The sequence below is a fragment of the Sinocyclocheilus anshuiensis genome, unplaced genomic scaffold, assembly GCF_001515605.1.
Source record: "Sinocyclocheilus anshuiensis isolate Anshui unplaced genomic scaffold, SAMN03320099.WGS_v1.1 scaffold801, whole genome shotgun sequence".
In the NCBI taxonomy this organism is placed as follows: domain Eukaryota; kingdom Metazoa; phylum Chordata; class Actinopteri; order Cypriniformes; family Cyprinidae; genus Sinocyclocheilus; species Sinocyclocheilus anshuiensis.
This window is the reverse complement of record NW_015536541.1, coordinates 203,333-220,403: the sequence shown is the minus strand read 5'-3', so window position 1 is coordinate 220,403 and position 17,071 is coordinate 203,333. Positions and strand designations below refer to the sequence as shown.

Genomic DNA, 17,071 nt, shown 5'->3' with positions numbered 1-17,071 from the left:
GACCCCCACAGTGATACCGGTATTATCGGTGTTGTCACACGTCGATTAACCGGTGGGAAAATTTCCTCACCGTCATAACCCTACCGTGTGAACGTAGCCATATATAAACTAACAATCTGTGTAATAGCCAGTGTGTAATAATAAAAACATTCATTATAATAGTGCAAAGTTATTTTATAAGAAAATTACTTTTTGCTCTGAACACTGGTATAATGTCGAATGCCTTCTTTAGAGACCCACCAAATGAAGGCATTTATAGAACCAATGACAGATTAAGTAGAAAAAGTGAATATCATTCATAAAAAAGTGAATATCATTCACACAGTTTATCGATTCATCTCTAGTTACAAGATTAGGTGAATGACAAATTAGGCTTAACAACAAATTCAACTGTTTAAATTAGCTGCGCCGAATTGGGGCAGGGCGATATGGCCAAAAAAAAAATCATATCTCTATTTTTTTTGGCTGAATTGCGATGTACAATATGTATCTCAGTAATTTCTACATTTTGCTATTTGGATGAAAAAAAAATCTGTATTTATTTAGAAAAATTGCTATTTTACATCTTGCCCAATGTTGTCCAATGAAACAATGTTCATATTAAAAGCTATTAAAACAAATATTGTGAATGTAACCATGTAGGCTATTATATAATAGCCTATATGCATAAAAAGGGTTAAAATCACATTACATTCTAACACTGCAACACTACAATCTACAAGGAAGCTGGTGTTCAGGAACAATTCCTCAGAACAGTTGACAGTTGAACAGTTGACTGCTGTGAACTACAGGGATTCACATATGCTGTGACACTGCACTCTTCTCTTGAAATTCTGGGACGGAGAAATTCTGAGGAATCAGAAAACGTTGTTCCAGTGAATATACCAGACAAGCAAGATAAAGAGGGGCCTTCTTGAATGAAGATAAGAAATCCAAATCCAAAAGGATTTTTTCTGAAATAAAAAAAGCCTCGACACAGGATGGGATCTTTGGCCTTGCATACCTCACGTAACCACCAACCCCCACTCTATCAGCCCGAGGTATGTTCAGAGTCATCCTTTCTCCCGCTGAATCAGGCTGTCAGCACATGGATATTTCTTACCCATCCACATGCTAAAAACAGTTAGGCTTATATGACAACTAGGGCCCAAAGACAAGAACACTGTTACAGCCCTCATGGGATGGACTTGTATAAGAGGCAGCACAAATGGCTTTTTAACTTGCACATGCATATAAACACACGCCTCACTGAAAGCATGACTGCTCGGTTGTCTGAGCAAGAGGAAATGAGGCCCCTTGCAGAGCAAACTCAACCGAGAGCTCCAAAACAACCTTACAGTGGTGAATTAGTATACAGACCTAGACTGAAGAAGGGCCGAGACATATCTATGGATCAGAATAATCACAGAGACTTTGGGCTTGAGCAGTCATCACACAGAACACCCTAGTAACCACATAATTGGACAACCACAACAACACCCTAGTATCATTGTGTTTTGAATCACTTAAAATTGGTCTCATTTATAAAATGTGCATGAAATCTGCATACAAACTTAGATTTGTAAATCATGATTCACCAATAACTTTCATACTAAAATGTATTCTAAATTTACAAAAAAATTAAAGAACAACTGAAACCACACATGCAAAAATCACATACTCTGGGTGGCCTCATAATTATGTTAATTATGAAATTTTATACATGGATATTTCATTTTAAATGTATTTCATCACATACAGTAAAAGATTAAGAAAATCTGCGCTATATCTTGAACTGCAAGGTTTCTCTGAATAACAACGCAGATATGCGTATTCATGGCTGGCTAATGAGATGTCTGTAAAAGTGACGTGACATGTAGCCAAGTATGGTGTCTCATACTCGGAATTTGTGCTCTGCATTTAACCCATCCAAGTGCACACACACAGCAGTGAGAAGTGAACAAACACACACCGTGAACACACACCTGGAGCAGTGGGCAGCCACGTGCTGAGGCGCCCGGGGAGTGGTTGGGGGTTCAGTGCCTTGCTCGCAGGTCTCACCTCAGTCGTGGTATTGAAGGTGGAAGAGAGCGCTGTACATTCACCCAATATCTTCATTTAATTTTTACATTTACTGTTCTTATACGGAAGAGTGAAAGCAAACAAGCTGCTTTATTTAATGCCTTAAGTGCTGAATATTGTACACAAGCCACATCCTGCCAAAATCAAGGCTCACTCATGGATTATGCAGTCACTTATTTCAACTAGACAAAATGTCAACACGATCTTCCGATGATATTCTCTCTGGTGATGCATGCAGGACTTCACCAGTCTTTTTTGTGTCCATTTACTTTCTTGACTTATTTAAATCTGTAAAATTATGAAACAGTCACATGAACTGAAAACTGACAACATAAACTGGAAAACTAAATAATTGTTACAACATGCAGTGCTGCGGTTCTCGTGAGAACAGGCTCTGTCTTCAGGGTATATAATAGGAAACGGTTAGATGAAGAATAAGCCAGAGTTATTTTACTTTAAAAACATCAATCCATATATGATAAATGCAAACATTTGATATACATGTATCAGTGATTTCACATTCTACCTATACTCTATGATTATACAATTTTACTAGCATTAATCGATAAAGCTACTGCTTCATAGCAGACACTGTACCATGACAGACCAGCAAACAAAGCACAGGGGCTGGTAGACCGGCTGCCTTCCTAATTCAATCCTTCTTATCTAATACTCGATTATATAACGTCATTGCTTAATACTCAGGGCTCAGACTGAAAGTATTATCTCTAAATCATTATCAGCCTCATGCTGCTATATGTGCCACACAGATCCAGCTGCAACAATGGGAAACGATTTGAAGGTATAAACAATCACATAAGCTTCAAAATTATTAGGGAGGGCATGCATGGCACTTTGAGAGTGATATCATCACACAATCTGTGATATGAAGAGTAAGATTAACACCAAACACCTAGACATTTCTCGGTGTAAAGCTGTGTTTCCTTTCTCTACACAACCTACATCATGCAGAGAGCGTGATGCATGAAGACGCGGAAAGAAACGCAATTCGGGGCTCGTGCATTGCCTGAGACGTGGCTCTATATTTGCACACTGTGCACACAGAACACACTGAATGGAGTAAATATTCACGTCTTCTTGCGGTTGAATGCTTTAAAATCTATCGAATGTTCAAATTGGCAGGGTGTATTTGTCCATAAAAGAAAGACGGCAAAATTTGTGTTTGCGCATTGTCTGAGACATGGCTCTCTATGTGCGCGCTGTACACACAGAACACAGTGCGAGTACTGAATTGAGTTCATTTGCGTCTTCTTGCACTTGAATGTTTTATTTGACAAGGCTTAAAAATGTGTGCAAATGATAAGCTTTCGTGACGACGCAGCAGTGGCCTGATCGGGTCTTTCACACTGGCCCCGGGCCATCGGACAGTCCTAATTGTCAAGCCCTGATTCTGCTGGGTTTTTTGTCAAGGAGAAGCAGGCTGAGGCTAACTTCGCCTACAAAAACATGTCATCACTGCAGCTCTCTATTACAGTCAACACATGACTGTTGAAATGTCAGCCCACACTTACATGCTGAGAATACTGAACACAAAGGTTCCCTACAGAGGAGAGGTTAACATGCAATATGCTGACATTCCTATGTTTTAAACAGCAGTTGGATGATCAGTTCACTGTTCATTAATCGATGACTAAAAACAATGCAAACTCAGAAAGCCAGCGCAAGGTTATAATGTTTTTTTTTTTTCTGTGCACTTGACTGTGTACTCAGTCATATAGGGAACATGGGGCCCTCCCCTTATAGCCATACTATGGTAACCACAAAAGGGGCCAAGAAGGGTTTGTTTTTATCCAGACGAACTGCATAAAAGAGCTGTGGTGCTCACATTCACAATAACCCAAGAACATTTCCTAAAATGCTTAGTTTATGCTTGTTTTAGCTGATGAGGTTAACAACTAAACATTATATGAACAATTTTTAATCACAATGAAAAAATGGCTTCATTTCACACCGGTTTAGTTGTCAAAAACATAATAAATTGAAAAAAACCTCTTTTTTTTTTATTTCCACACAGCCCTAAGCACAATTATGCTTTGTATGGTCTCAATGCCAAGTGAGAAAATGAACCCAATGACCAAGGGGTGTTGTTTCCAAGGCAACCTGAAGCCCACCCCAAGACCCAAGGTGGGTGATGGGCAGTTTAGAGTGGGACATGCTTAGCAGGTCAAATTTTTTACCGTCTCTGGGGATGGGTCACGACTAGTAATGAACAAGACAATTAGTACAACTAATCATTCTGAACAAGAAAAACTATTTAAGTCTTTAAATGCATCCCCTTTAAATCACTGCAGCTCACACGGACATCTTCGGTTTTTGCAATGCAACTTTCAAGCGTGTTGAGCGTTTAAAGACACCGTGTTAAGTTTTTAAAAAGCATTAATAATAGTTCTGTGAAAGGGGACAGTCGTTTATGTCTCACAAAGAATTCAAGGCCAGCATATATATGATGAGCCTGTAAGTTTTGTTGCAGGAGGCGTGGAGGAAGATGTCACAGCAGTATGCTACATTCTCAGCTATTATAAGTAGGGAAGAAGGAAATGGACAGGAGGAGGAAAAGAAAGAATAAGGAAGAGAGAAAAAATAAGCAGCAGAGGAGAAGAGCCTCTGGCTGTGGGTCTGATATGTGCCAAAGCAGTGCCATGTCCTGCCCATAACTGCAGGCTGTGTGATTCTCTCACTATTTTAACATTATTCACTCAAAACTCTTTCCCCTTTTTTTTGTTTTTTATCCTCACTGCTCATCGAATTGAGAACAATTGTAGCATCATGGCAACATAAAGATAGAAGCAGACTAAAGAGCAGGACAGGAGACACACATGAGGAGTGCTCTCACTAGTCTACTTTCTGAAGTCAAACTGTAGATCAAGATCAACCACTAAAACAGTATACTTACTGTTATAAGTATTTGTTAGTACAGTCAGTTATGCACCACTTTGTTCCATTTTAAAAGTAAGTGTTGTCTGTCTGTGCTTTAGATTTGACAACCATTTTAATGTGTTAATCTACAGTAAAATGACATTCTAGAAAATGTTCCAAATACTCTAAGGCCCGGTTTCACAGACGGAGCTTAGCTTAAGCCAGGAATAGGCCATAGTTCAATTTGGATTTTAAAGTAATTTTTATTTAATTATGCCTTAGAAAAAACATTACTGGTGTGCATCTTGAGACAAAACAAGGGCACTGACATATTTCAAGATCAATCAGTGCAAGTTTCTTTCAGTTGCAACAGCTCAGACTTAAATTTTAGTCGGGGACTAGGCTTAAGCCTTGTCTGTGAAACCGGGGGTATATGCTCTAAAAAAAGTTCACCCAGCAATTATTTTACAAAACATACCTGGACAACACAAACAGCTCTGGGACTTGATTATTATAGCAGAATTATAGTAAGGATAGTTTTAACCTTCTAATATTCAGTAGCCAACAGCACAGGTAGATTTGAAAATTTTTCTTGTAGACAAATATGACAGAACAACACTCAAACACTGAAAATCATCAGCCACTGAAAACTCAGGCATTTGTGATCAGATATTCGCTAAGCAACAAGTGAAAAAAAAATATGACTCCATTATGCTCACCCAGCCACAACCGCATTTATGATCATTCAAATTTAAGATCACATGACAAGGAGTTTGAATAAAGAATATCTAATTGAACTTTGGACATGTATTCAACCCAGCTGTCTTTTACAGACACGTGTTGTAAGCTTTCTTTAAAAAAAACTGATATATCAAACAGAGCAATTGTTACTGACATTATCCTACTTTTCTAAAACTAGGGTTAAAAAAAAAAAAAGGAATATTCTGACTATTTTTGTAATTATGCAACTAAAAAAATAGGTCCATTCTGCAAAGCCCCAAATACTGAAAGGTGGCAACAATAGATGCAGGCTCTCCGCTATTTGGCCCCCTCTGTGCCTTGAACAGAATCTGGAAATTTATTGTCTCAATAAAGAAAACGAAATATGTCTATCCTTTAATGCGAGTATGATTTAGAGTAGGGAAAAATAAAGAGTAGGGAAAAATAAAGAAAAAAAACATGACAACTTATTTCAGTAATATATGGTTGGCCTTCCAGACCTATTTTATATTTGAAGCAGAAAACATGTTTATTTTACCTTCTTAATGCAAGTCTCTGTTCCTGTGCACACTCCAGCTATGCATGTTATTCCAAATAAAACTACATAAACTTTCATGTAATTGAAGCTACTTTACTTTCTAGATTATGTTATGAAACCCTTATTGTTCTGGTATGTAATGCTTCCTTTTCACTAAATAAATAAAATGTTTACGTGTTGTTTTACATTTATTTTAGATTCGTACCAGGTTGCTCTTTTCTGAAAGCCATGCAAACATGATAAAAAAAACATAATGAAGTAATAAAAGCTAGCAAAGTGTGCCAAATAACAACAGGTATTTATGAGCTGTGAGTTTTGTGCATATGTGATCCAATTCTTATGCAACTCGCCATTTTTTTATTTATTTTTTTGATACTGGCATTAGGTATGAAGACATTCTCACAATTTTAAAAATCACATTTTTTCCATTTACCTTCACTTACAAGGTTACACTGCTGGAACCAAAAGTGAACGGCTTTCTGCCTGTGCAAAAGCACAGTAATACAAGCTGTTGTAATCAGTCATTATGAAAATAGCAGTGAGTTCGCATATATCAGCCCGTTATTCAAATCATCAATCTGATAGGATGTCCGGCGGCAGGCACAGTGTGTAATTGTGTTCTTGTCTCACCAGGTACTGTGACCTGCATCAGCACCCTGTGTGCCTAGTCAACATCTGACCAACCCTAATCCACCACCTCTCCACGGTGGATGCCACATTAACCTGGCACAGAGAGCGAGCGCAGTTTATCATAGATATGCACATATTTGAATGCATTAAACTTTCTCAAAGTAACATACACTAAAGTAAGAGTTTGCTTCGGTGGTCAGGGCAAATTTAGGCTCTAGCAGTCTGGCCAACTGGACAGCAGCCTGTTACTTTTAGATAAATGCAGTCCAAGCGATTCATGGTCTGAAAGAGTTACTAGGCTTTACCTACACACTAAGCTTGAAAAACAAAAACTGACCATAATTCCTGATAATGGCCATTAAAAAAGTGCTGCTACAAAATTAAACTATAACAGCTGATTCCAATTGTTAGCAGTTCAACAAAGCCTTAAAAAATGAAAAGCATACATAAATTACTACTGAAATTAATAAATGCTCACATACAGAAGTGGGAAGCCTAATAATGCATGGTGGGCTGTCTGTTTTCTCTACATCGTGTACCCTCTATCGACAATTTACATTCATAGTGGACAGCTGCTACTTTCAACAGGCTGTCACCACATTACTTTACAAGATGCAAGCAACTCCACAATAATAAATGATATAAAACAGTATTTTTTGACGTCTTTTGACACAAAGCTTAAAAATGCATACCACCTCTGAGGCTACTAAACTAACGTTAGCATCTAGCATGAAGCTATCATTAGAAATACAGTGGTAAATGATGTCGTTGTCAAAGTATTAGTGTTTTTATGGCGGAGCTTGACAGGTAGATACATTATAATAGTATTTCAAATCAACAAAATATTTGACTCACCAGCACAGGAGAACTAAAACGGCGCACAGCAACAACACGCGCAGCTTCTTCATTATCTTCCCGCGGGGACCAACATCCTCGCTTTTTTATCTATTCACCTCTAATACTGACGACAGAGGCCAAGACTAGTTAATAATGCTAATTGTTTACAACTGTATTAAGGTAAGGGGGTGTGTTTCGCGGTACAGAACAAACAGTTGGGCTAGTAGTTTCTGTTTTAAACCCCCCGTTGGGTTGGGAAGCGCTGGCTGCCTGACTGGCTCCCGTCCGCTTATACTGCTGCTGCTCTGCTGCCAGCGCTCACCGCTCCGGCTGCCCCGGCCTCAGCCAATAGGAATTGGTATTACTTTAACCCCGCCCACTCCTCGGGGTCTGGATGAGTTGGAAGTTTTGTCATCAGACGCGTCGCCTTAAAGATAAGATATCTGAAATATTGCTAGAACATTCATGTGGGAGAATAATTGAGCTACTTTGTTATATGTAACCCCTTTCATGTTTAATTCTTGTGGGGGTAAAAATATGACAGTCATCTATCTACATGAGAATGATCTCTAATAGGCAGGTCTTCGACTTTATAAACACTTCAATATCCGTTAAACAGTTAAATTAGTAGCCTAACTCTTTTTTTGTTAAAAAAATATATATAAACTTTATTTTTAATAACTTTATTTTAGGATTAAAGGAAAAATGCACACACACACACACACACATATATATATATATATATATATATATACATGTGAGTCTCACCACATTTTGGTGGTTGCTGTCTCTAAAATGTATATTTTACCATTCCATCTTGTTTATTTATTTATTTATTTTATTTTTTTGGTGCAAACTTTCGTCACCTCAAAGCTGAATTGATGCACTTGATCATTTGGTCAACTTCTGTGGCATAGTAAAAAAAAAAACGATTGTAACATTTTATATATAACATATTAAAAACCCATTGTTTATATTACCTGTTTTTGAATTTATTTGCATATTTAATATCGCCCCTGGGAATATAAATTATTGTGTTATTATTATGCATAAGAAAAATGATTATTCTCTGAATAAAAAAATGAGAAAAGAACCGGTTCTTGGGAAAGAAACGATTCGCAGAAATAAGTCCGACTTCCTCATCACTTCTGTAAAGCAAAGCACTATGCAGCGCAGAACTACATTCTGCAGAAAATACTACATTTCCCATAATGCTCGCGTTATATGCCAGTGGACGTTTTACTTGTATATAAATAATACATTCGCGTAAAACACGTGTTCCCTAATTTTATACAATTTTTATTAATTTCTTATAAAAAGAGGAAGTACCTGTGCTGGCAGATTTAGAAATGATTAATAATATTTCTACTTTTGTGAGGCGGGGTCCTCAAGTCACAGCATTCCCAACTCGTTTGGTGAGCTGTCCTGAGCAGCTGCTGAAGTTTACAGAAGCACAACTTTCATCGGTTGTTGATAACGTTGTGGAAGTGTAGTAGCATGTGGTGGAGTATGGAGGTGTTGAGAGTGTGTGTGGCGTGTTTGTCGTTGTGTGTGTCTGCGATCAGCGCTTTCTCTCAGTCTCTGGACAGTGACTTCACCTTCACTCTACCCGCGGGACGCAAAGAGTGCTTCTTCCAGACTATGAAGAAAGACGCTTCACTGGAGATCGAGTACCAGGTAACTTACATCTGGAGATTTCACTCTGATTCAGCCTGTATGCTGGTGATATTGAGTGTATTGAAAGACGATATAACTTCTTCATTTTGTTGGATACTGCCTACATACGTATTGTGGTATCAATAAAGTGTTGATATGAGGTGTGTGTGTGTGTGTGTGTGAGAGAGAGAGAGAGAGAAATGTCAAATAATTTTTTTCTTCATAATTAGCCATTTTTTGCCAATTGGCTGGTTGCAAAACAAACAGCAATGATTCTCTTTCAAACATGATCTAATGCAATAGAGTTTGCTGCATAATGAAAATTAGACTTGAAATTGTGACACAGAAGTTGGAGAAGTGACACAATGGAGCTAAAGGTCACTTTTGGAGAAGGAAAAGTACCGAAATGGACTGTGATTCTGTAGACTTGCGTATTGATTCTGTAACGTGCCCATAGTAAGCTCAAACAGAATCAGCAGATCCTTCTGTTGACTCATCATTAATGGAAATCTATGTGTCTTTGTGCAGGTTCTGGATGGAGCGAGTCTAGATGTGGACTTCTACTTACAGTCGCCCAGCGGTCACGTTATAGCCACTGACTACAGAAAATCTGATGGAGTTCATGCGTAAGTTTCACCCACAATCAGTTTATTCGTACACACTGAGCTAATTACTTCCCGAGTAACCGTTTTTGACCTTTCGTTTTTTTCTATGGGACTTTTTTATGTCAGAGTGGAAACAGAAGAGGGAGACTACATGTTCTGTTTTGATAATACATTCAGTGCGGTTTCTGAGAAAGTCATCTTCTTTGAGTTGATTTTGGACAATATGGGGGACGGCGAGGAATCGGAGGACTGGAAAGCATACGTGCAGGGAGCAGACCTTCTGGACATGAAGCTGGAGGATATCATGGTAAGAAAAACACTTTTAGACGAGAGTGTCTCAGTCAGTGCCTAATGTACAGTACCATTCAAAAGTTTTTTTTTTTAATGAATGAATGAAATTATTATTACTTTTATTCAATAAATTGATCAAAAGTGACAGTAAACCTTCCATTTTCATCAAGGATTTGTCTTTTAGGAGATAAATCGGAGATTCCAAAGATTAAAAATAACGAGTTTTCCCTTGTTACTGTCGGTGTAATCTTAAAATACCACAAAACCATAAAGGTAACTTTAATTCAAAGATGTATAAATCGTGTGAAGTGCATTTGTTAATGTTTAAAGTAAGCAGTATGAATTCATGAAAAATATGAAATAATTTTTTTTTATTTATGAGAACATTTGAAGTGAAAGTGAGTGACTATACTTTTTTCTGCACAGCAAAGAACAATGTAGTTAAATATAGGTAAAACATTAGATAACATTTAATTGTTACATTATTCTTGTTTTTATTTTTGTAAAAAGGGTTTTCTTCATAATTAGCCCCAATTTTTGCCAATTAGCTGGTTGCAAAACAAACTGCAATAATTCTATTTCAAGCATGATCTAATGCAATACAGTATGCTGCATTATGAAAATTAAACTTGAAGTTGCGACACAATCCTGCAGTTGGAGAAGTGACACAGTGGAGCTAAAGGTCATTTTGGGAGAAGGAAAAGTACCAAAAGGACTTTGATTCATGCCCACAGTAAGCTCAAAGCTTCAAGCTGTGAGGGCAGAATCAGCAGGTCCTTCTGTTGACTCATCATTAATGGAAATCTATGTGTCTTTGTGCAGGTTCTGGATGGAGCGAGTCTAGATGTGGACTTCTACTTACAGTCGCCCAGCGGTCACGTTATAGCCACTGACTACAGAAAATCTGATGGAGTTCATGCGTAAGTTTCACCCACAATCAGTTTATTCGTACACACTGAGCTAATTACTTCCCGAGTAACCGTTTTTGACCTTTCGTTTTTTTCTATGGGACTTTTTTATGTCAGAGTGGAAACAGAAGAGGGAGACTACATGTTCTGTTTTGATAATACATTCAGTGCGGTTTCTGAGAAAGTCATCTTCTTTGAGTTGATTTTGGACAATATGGGGGACGGCGAGGAATCGGAGGACTGGAAAGCATACGTGCAGGGAGCAGACCTTCTGGACATGAAGCTGGAGGATATCATGGTAAGAAAAACACTTTTAGACGAGAGTGTCTCAGTCAGTGCCTAATGTACAGTACCATTCAAAAGTTTTTTTTTTTAATGAATGAATGAAATTATTATTACTTTTATTCAATAAATTGATCAAAAGTGACAGTAAACCTTCCATTTTCATCAAGGATTTGTCTTTTAGGAGATAAATCGGAGATTCCAAAGATTAAAAATAACGAGTTTTCCCTTGTTACTGTCGGTGTAATCACGGCAGTACGACTGATGCTTAGATTTTGGAAAGATATTCAATGTCCTTCACTTAAAATGTGGATTGAATCTATGATCGAGAATGTATCATATGAAAAAATGTTAGCTAAAGTGAATGGAAATCACATGGATGTTGACATGTGGGAGAATTTTATTCAGATTGTTACTTCAGGCATGGATCTAGTATCAGTCATCCTTTGAAGTGTGACTTGATTACCCAGTTGTGCATTTAAGTGTCATTTCTATCATTATTATTATTATTATTTATGATAATTACTTTTGTTTGTTTTGTTTTGTATACAGTGTATTTATTTATTTATTTTTGTACTGGTATGTTTTGTTATGTATAAAGAAAACCAATAAAAACTTCATTTAAAAAAAAAAAAAAAGTGACAGTAAAGACATTTATAATGTTAAAAAAAATGATTGAATTAAATGCTGTTCTACTGCATACTTTCTATGCATCAAAAAATACTGAAACAAATATTAATCATAGTTTCCACAAAAATATTTAGCAGCACAACTGTTTTCAACACTGAAATAGAAATAAATGTTTCTTAAGCAGCAAATACTATGGAGTAATATACTGCTGAATAACTGCTGAAATTCATCACAGGAATAAATGACATTTTAAAATATATTAAAACTTTTTCACAATATTACTGTTTTTAGTTTTTTTTATCAAATAAATGCAGCTTTGGTAAGCATAAGAGACTTATTTGAAAAAAAAAAAAAAAAAAAAATCTTAAGACTCCAAACTTTTGAACAGTAGTGTATATATCTGCATAGCAACTATTTGTATAATTAAATTAATTCATGTTAAATTCTACTCGATGTAGCTCTTGAGAACCTGCATGCAAAAATGGCCAAACTGTTTGAACCGTGGATTCTGGTCCTTGACACTGACAACACTAGGTATGCTTTGATGTGGTTTGGTTATTATAACACTGATGACAGAAGTGATGAGTAACAACTCTCTTGTGTATGTCACAGTCATCCTCACTGTTCTCCCTGGCTTGAATCAGATGCCGCAGCTGCAGCGAGCTTAGTGAGCTTATATGCACGCTTGATGGAGACTATGCATGAGAAATTCAAAGGTGAACATCCTTGGAGAACAGGACAACACACAAATGTCATGATTCATTCAACCATTTTTTTCAGCTGTTTAAATACATATTCAGTTCAAAATCCATTTGATCAGTATGTAATTTTGAATCCATAATGTTTTTGGTGCAGATTGCTTGTTGCCAGGACAAAGAGGAGCTCTGTGGTTTCATCTCATGCATTACTGTGAGACCTGCACCTCTCCCAAGATGCCAGAGTACCTGCTGTACACGTACCACACTGAGTACAGCCGTTTGCCATGGAAGGACCTGCATCCAGATCAGACACTCATGAACCAGTTTTTCAATGTGAGAGACTTACAGTACTCTTAGATCGCATATATTACTTGTATTTGGTTGAGGATCTCTATAGTGTTTCAAAACCATCTAGACCTATGTACACCACCATTCAGGCATTTGAGGTTGGTAAAATAAATTTATATTTTATTTGATTTTAAAATGCTATTTATTCGTTTGATGGCAAAGCTGAATTTTCGGGCAGCCATTACTTTAGTCTTCAGTGTCACATGATCCTTCAAAAATCATTCTAATATGCATATTTGGTGCTAAAGAAACAGAGATATCTTATTATTATAAACGTTGAAAACAGTTTTACTGCTTAATATTTTTTGTGAAAATAGTGATTTTTTTTCTTCAGCATTTTGTGTAATAGAAATTTTTGTAACATCATGTCTTTTTCAAAAAAAAAAAAAAAACATCTTACCAACACCAGACTTTTGAATGGTAGTGTACATACATTTAGTCACTTCCAATGTAGTCTGACAAATAATTTGGTGACGAAGATAATGGGTTTTAATCCTAAGATTTAAACAGTCTTTCTTGTACTAACTATAAGAAAATACTGATACTTTAATAGATGGTTGTCAGTAAATTAATTGAATTTCATGCTGTTCAGGTGGAGAGGGGAAGCCCAAAGAGTTGTTTCCTGTTTATGGGAGAGCTGCTGTGTGAGGTGAACTGGGTCAGTGTACTGAGTGACTCTCTCAGCCCCCAGCTGAGCCCCTCAGCTCAGACGATGGTGGTCTCTGTCCTCTATCTGATGGTGTTTCTGGCCAAAGAGGATCTCAGCAAACCTGTTAGTGGTCATCTGTTTACCTTAACCATCTTCAAGGGTGCCTATTAAAGGTTAATCTACCCTGATTTACTTCTACAGGAATCTTCTGTCCTCAGTCTCCTGGACCAATCAGCTTCTCTGCCTTGGCACCTAGTAGATTTTCCTTCTTATCAAAATGTTACACGCTACGTCAGCACACATTACCCAGCATCCCTTGTTCTCAGTCATGATACTTCTTCACAACATGTCATCAGATTGCTCAGAATGGCTGCTGGATTTGGGCCGACCACACAAATGTTACATCACAAGGTTAGATTGTCAAGTAATCTGCAAATTAACAAACTACATTTTACAGCATCATGATTTATATCTGTTCTGTGTTTTGTGACTGTTAGGACATGACTTTAAAGTGCCAAGCCTTCCTTCACCTAACGGTGCAGTTCCTGACCTCTCTGGATCAAAATGGGAACATCAGTCTGGCATCTCTGGAGACAGAAATGGAGAAATTACTGGAGTACATTGTCATTTTCAACCCTCCTGGTGAGGAGAATGTTTAATTTCTCTTTCACATTCATTTTCTTGTCATGTCCCTCAGCAGGCCCTTCAAGAATATTACATAAGCATAATTTGTAGTTCTGTGTATCACTGGATTTTATAAGAATGAAAGCACTTACGTTCACACTGCACACTGTTCCGGTTTGTTTTTTAGAACAAATCTTTCGGATTGACTGTTTGTATTGTCATTTAGAATGTGACAAAATCATAGCAGTTTGTACAGTTAGTACCCAGTAGACTGGTTGCAATAGTAATGACAAAGGCATCAGCACAATGCCAAGAGTGGGGAAAGAAAACAAAATGAGTGAGGATACAGATTCAAAAACCATGGCACATTAATGTATGATGGTACATATGCATCTATTCCCAAAAACATTTAAAATACCATATACTGATTTGCATCCTTGAGTATTTCGGAGTATTAGGGAATTCTAAATATTTATTTATATATTTAACATATATACTGTATGTGCATAGATCAGAGCAGTAATTTCTGAATTAGATGCAGGAGCAGATGAGGAACGTATCTATTTACTATCCATTCTCCAACTGAATCTGATTTTAATCTGTTTTTAAACCAAATACAAATTTAGTTTCTAATTATATTTATTTATTCATTCATGCATGCATTCATTCATTCAAGATTTTTAATGTTTTTGAAAGAGGCCTAATATTGTGTAATGTTACTACAATTTAAAATAACTGTTTTCAATTTTAATATATAATTAATTGTTTTAATTTATTCCTGTGATGGTAAAGCTGAATTTTCAGCAGCCATTGCTCCAGACTTCAGGGCTAAATGATCCTTCAGAAATTATACTAACATTGTGACCAGCAGAACAGCAATCATTTGAAATAGAAATCTTTTGTAACATTATAAATGTCACTTTTGATTTAATGCATCCATGTTACCAACCCTAAACTTTTGAGTGGTAATACATTATTAACCGCTAGTTACTAGACATTTAACTACTACTGTTGTTTCAGTTAAGTATTTATTTACAGAAAAGTTTTTTAACACATCAATGTCTAATCAGCATCTTAACACAACAAACAGGCAGTAACAATATCTCTCTTTATGTTGAATGAACTGACCTTAATGTTTCTCATCCTCACGTTCAGAGACAGACCTCCAGCAGCGGCACATGGCCACATGCAGTCTGTTTGCTGAGATGCTGACTCTGCTGAATGAAGCTGGCATATCTACAGCAGAGGGACTCGGGACTAAACTCCACTCCTGGGTGGAAAAGCGAGCTCGGGGGCCTTTGGTTCTCCCCCTACTAACCGCTGCGTGCAGATGCCTGGCCTCAGTGCGTCATATGACACGCACCACTGAGGCCTGTATTCTCTCCTACTTCACTGATGGTAATAATAGCTCATACTTGTTCTGGGCTTAGTCACAGATTTGAAACCGTCTGTCTGCGTAAGCCTTTCGGAATTATTCCTCTCTCTAATCACATTGTTAGGATCATAAAAGCAAACATCTGGGCTGAATCAAAACATTTGCATGGAACCATTATAGAGTACAATAAGTTTTAGCATCTTATAAATATTAAGTCTTAAATATCCACAACTTCTTGCAATATCTTGTGTGTTTTTTCAGGTGGATGTGCTGATCAATACTCTGGTTGGGGGCCCATCCTGGTCTCTCTTCAGGTTCCTGAACTGACTGTTGAGGACTTCATTCAGGAAAGCCTGAACCTGGGCAGTTATCTCACGCTGTACGTCTACATCCTCCAGAGGCTGAACCTGGAGCAAACCCTCCTGAATGAGAAGAAGACCTTGGTGCTGCTCAACACATGGATCAGTCAGGTCTTTCCTAGGTAATATACACTTTATCACATATAGTGTGCTCTTTCATATGTTGAAGGACACACACAGAAACCCTGACTGGAAGTAGTATAGGATTGCAGAGTTAATAAAGAATTCCCCTTTTACTTTTAGTGCTTCTTGTGTGCGTGTGTCGTCTGTTCCTGCAGTGGTCCAGCTGATGAGGCAAAGCTGTTTTTATGGTGGCATAAATTCTTGGAGCTTGTGCAGATCCAGGTGGATCAAGAAGACACCAGTGCACTTGACACTCTGATTCTCACCTTAATGGCGTTCCAGAACCGTCTAGCCCAGCTCGGTGAGGAAAGACTGAACTCAGGCATCTTGGGAGCCATTGGCCTCGGGAGGAAATCCCCACTTTCTAGCAGGTGAGAGAAGATTGAGAGTTGTTGAAAAACTACTGAAATTATCGTTTTGGTTTGATGTCCAGATCGGAAGTAAATTGTGTGAATTGCATGCCTCACATTTTCTGTTCTTCCTGTGTTTCAGTTTTCGGGTTGTGGCGCGCAGCATGTCAACATTTTTGCTGGTCCAGGTGCCCTCAGAGAATCAGCTGCGTCTTCATCCAGGCACCGAGCTGCAGCTCTCAGCTAAAGCCCAACAGGTAAACTTTTCTGTTTTTTAGGTGAATTTAGGAATTTTTCTATGTTGAATTTGAAAAATTGAATTGAAATTTCGAAAAAACAGATGGTTAGATGTGGATATGTTTTAGATATTTGATGATAATTTAATAGTACAAACAAATTTCTGGTAAATCGTGCTGTACCTTGAATGACTGCTCTCTTTTTTCAGGCCTTATCGGTACTGGAGCAGATGCCGAGTAATAAGCAGTATTCAGAGCTGCATGTGTCTGTGAA

The 17,071-nt window shown here is 37.5% G+C and overlaps 3 protein-coding genes across 6 annotated transcripts in view; 2 read left to right on the top strand and 1 right to left on the bottom strand.

Annotated features, from left to right (window-relative positions):
* LOC107697261 (SUN domain-containing ossification factor-like) overlaps positions 1-7,955 on the bottom strand; it is a 58,954-nt gene extending 50,999 nt beyond the window's left edge. For all 4 annotated transcript variants that reach the window (XM_016497980.1, XM_016497987.1, XM_016497995.1 and 1 more), the window contains exon 1: positions 7,682-7,955. In XM_016497980.1, the coding sequence (XP_016353466.1) occupies positions 7,682-7,734 (53 nt within the window). In that variant the 5' untranslated portion in view covers positions 7,735-7,955. The remainder of the gene's footprint in view (positions 1-7,681) is intronic.
* Positions 7,956-8,996: 1,041 nt separating this feature from the next.
* Positions 8,997-10,881, top strand: LOC107697527 (transmembrane emp24 domain-containing protein 5-like). The gene is made up of 4 exons (XM_016498328.1): positions 8,997-9,340; positions 9,848-9,945; positions 10,051-10,231; positions 10,870-10,881. Exons 1-4 carry the CDS (start codon positions 9,161-9,163, stop codon positions 10,879-10,881), a joined length of 471 nt encoding a protein of 156 aa, XP_016353814.1. The 5' UTR covers positions 8,997-9,160.
* A 1,635-nt stretch (positions 10,882-12,516) lies between these two features.
* LOC107697515 (ectopic P granules protein 5 homolog) overlaps positions 12,517-17,071 on the top strand; it is a 5,458-nt gene continuing 903 nt past the window's right edge. Inside the window, exons 1-11 of the mRNA XM_016498321.1 lie at positions 12,517-12,569; positions 12,648-12,751; positions 12,891-13,066; positions 13,674-13,853; positions 13,932-14,141; positions 14,228-14,372; positions 15,510-15,752; positions 15,991-16,210; positions 16,367-16,582; positions 16,704-16,818; positions 17,007-17,066. Coding sequence (XP_016353807.1) covers positions 12,517-12,569; positions 12,648-12,751; positions 12,891-13,066; positions 13,674-13,853; positions 13,932-14,141; positions 14,228-14,372; positions 15,510-15,752; positions 15,991-16,210; positions 16,367-16,582; positions 16,704-16,818; positions 17,007-17,066 — 1,722 coding nt within the window. The remainder of the gene's footprint in view (positions 12,570-12,647; positions 12,752-12,890; positions 13,067-13,673; positions 13,854-13,931; positions 14,142-14,227; positions 14,373-15,509; positions 15,753-15,990; positions 16,211-16,366; positions 16,583-16,703; positions 16,819-17,006; positions 17,067-17,071) is intronic.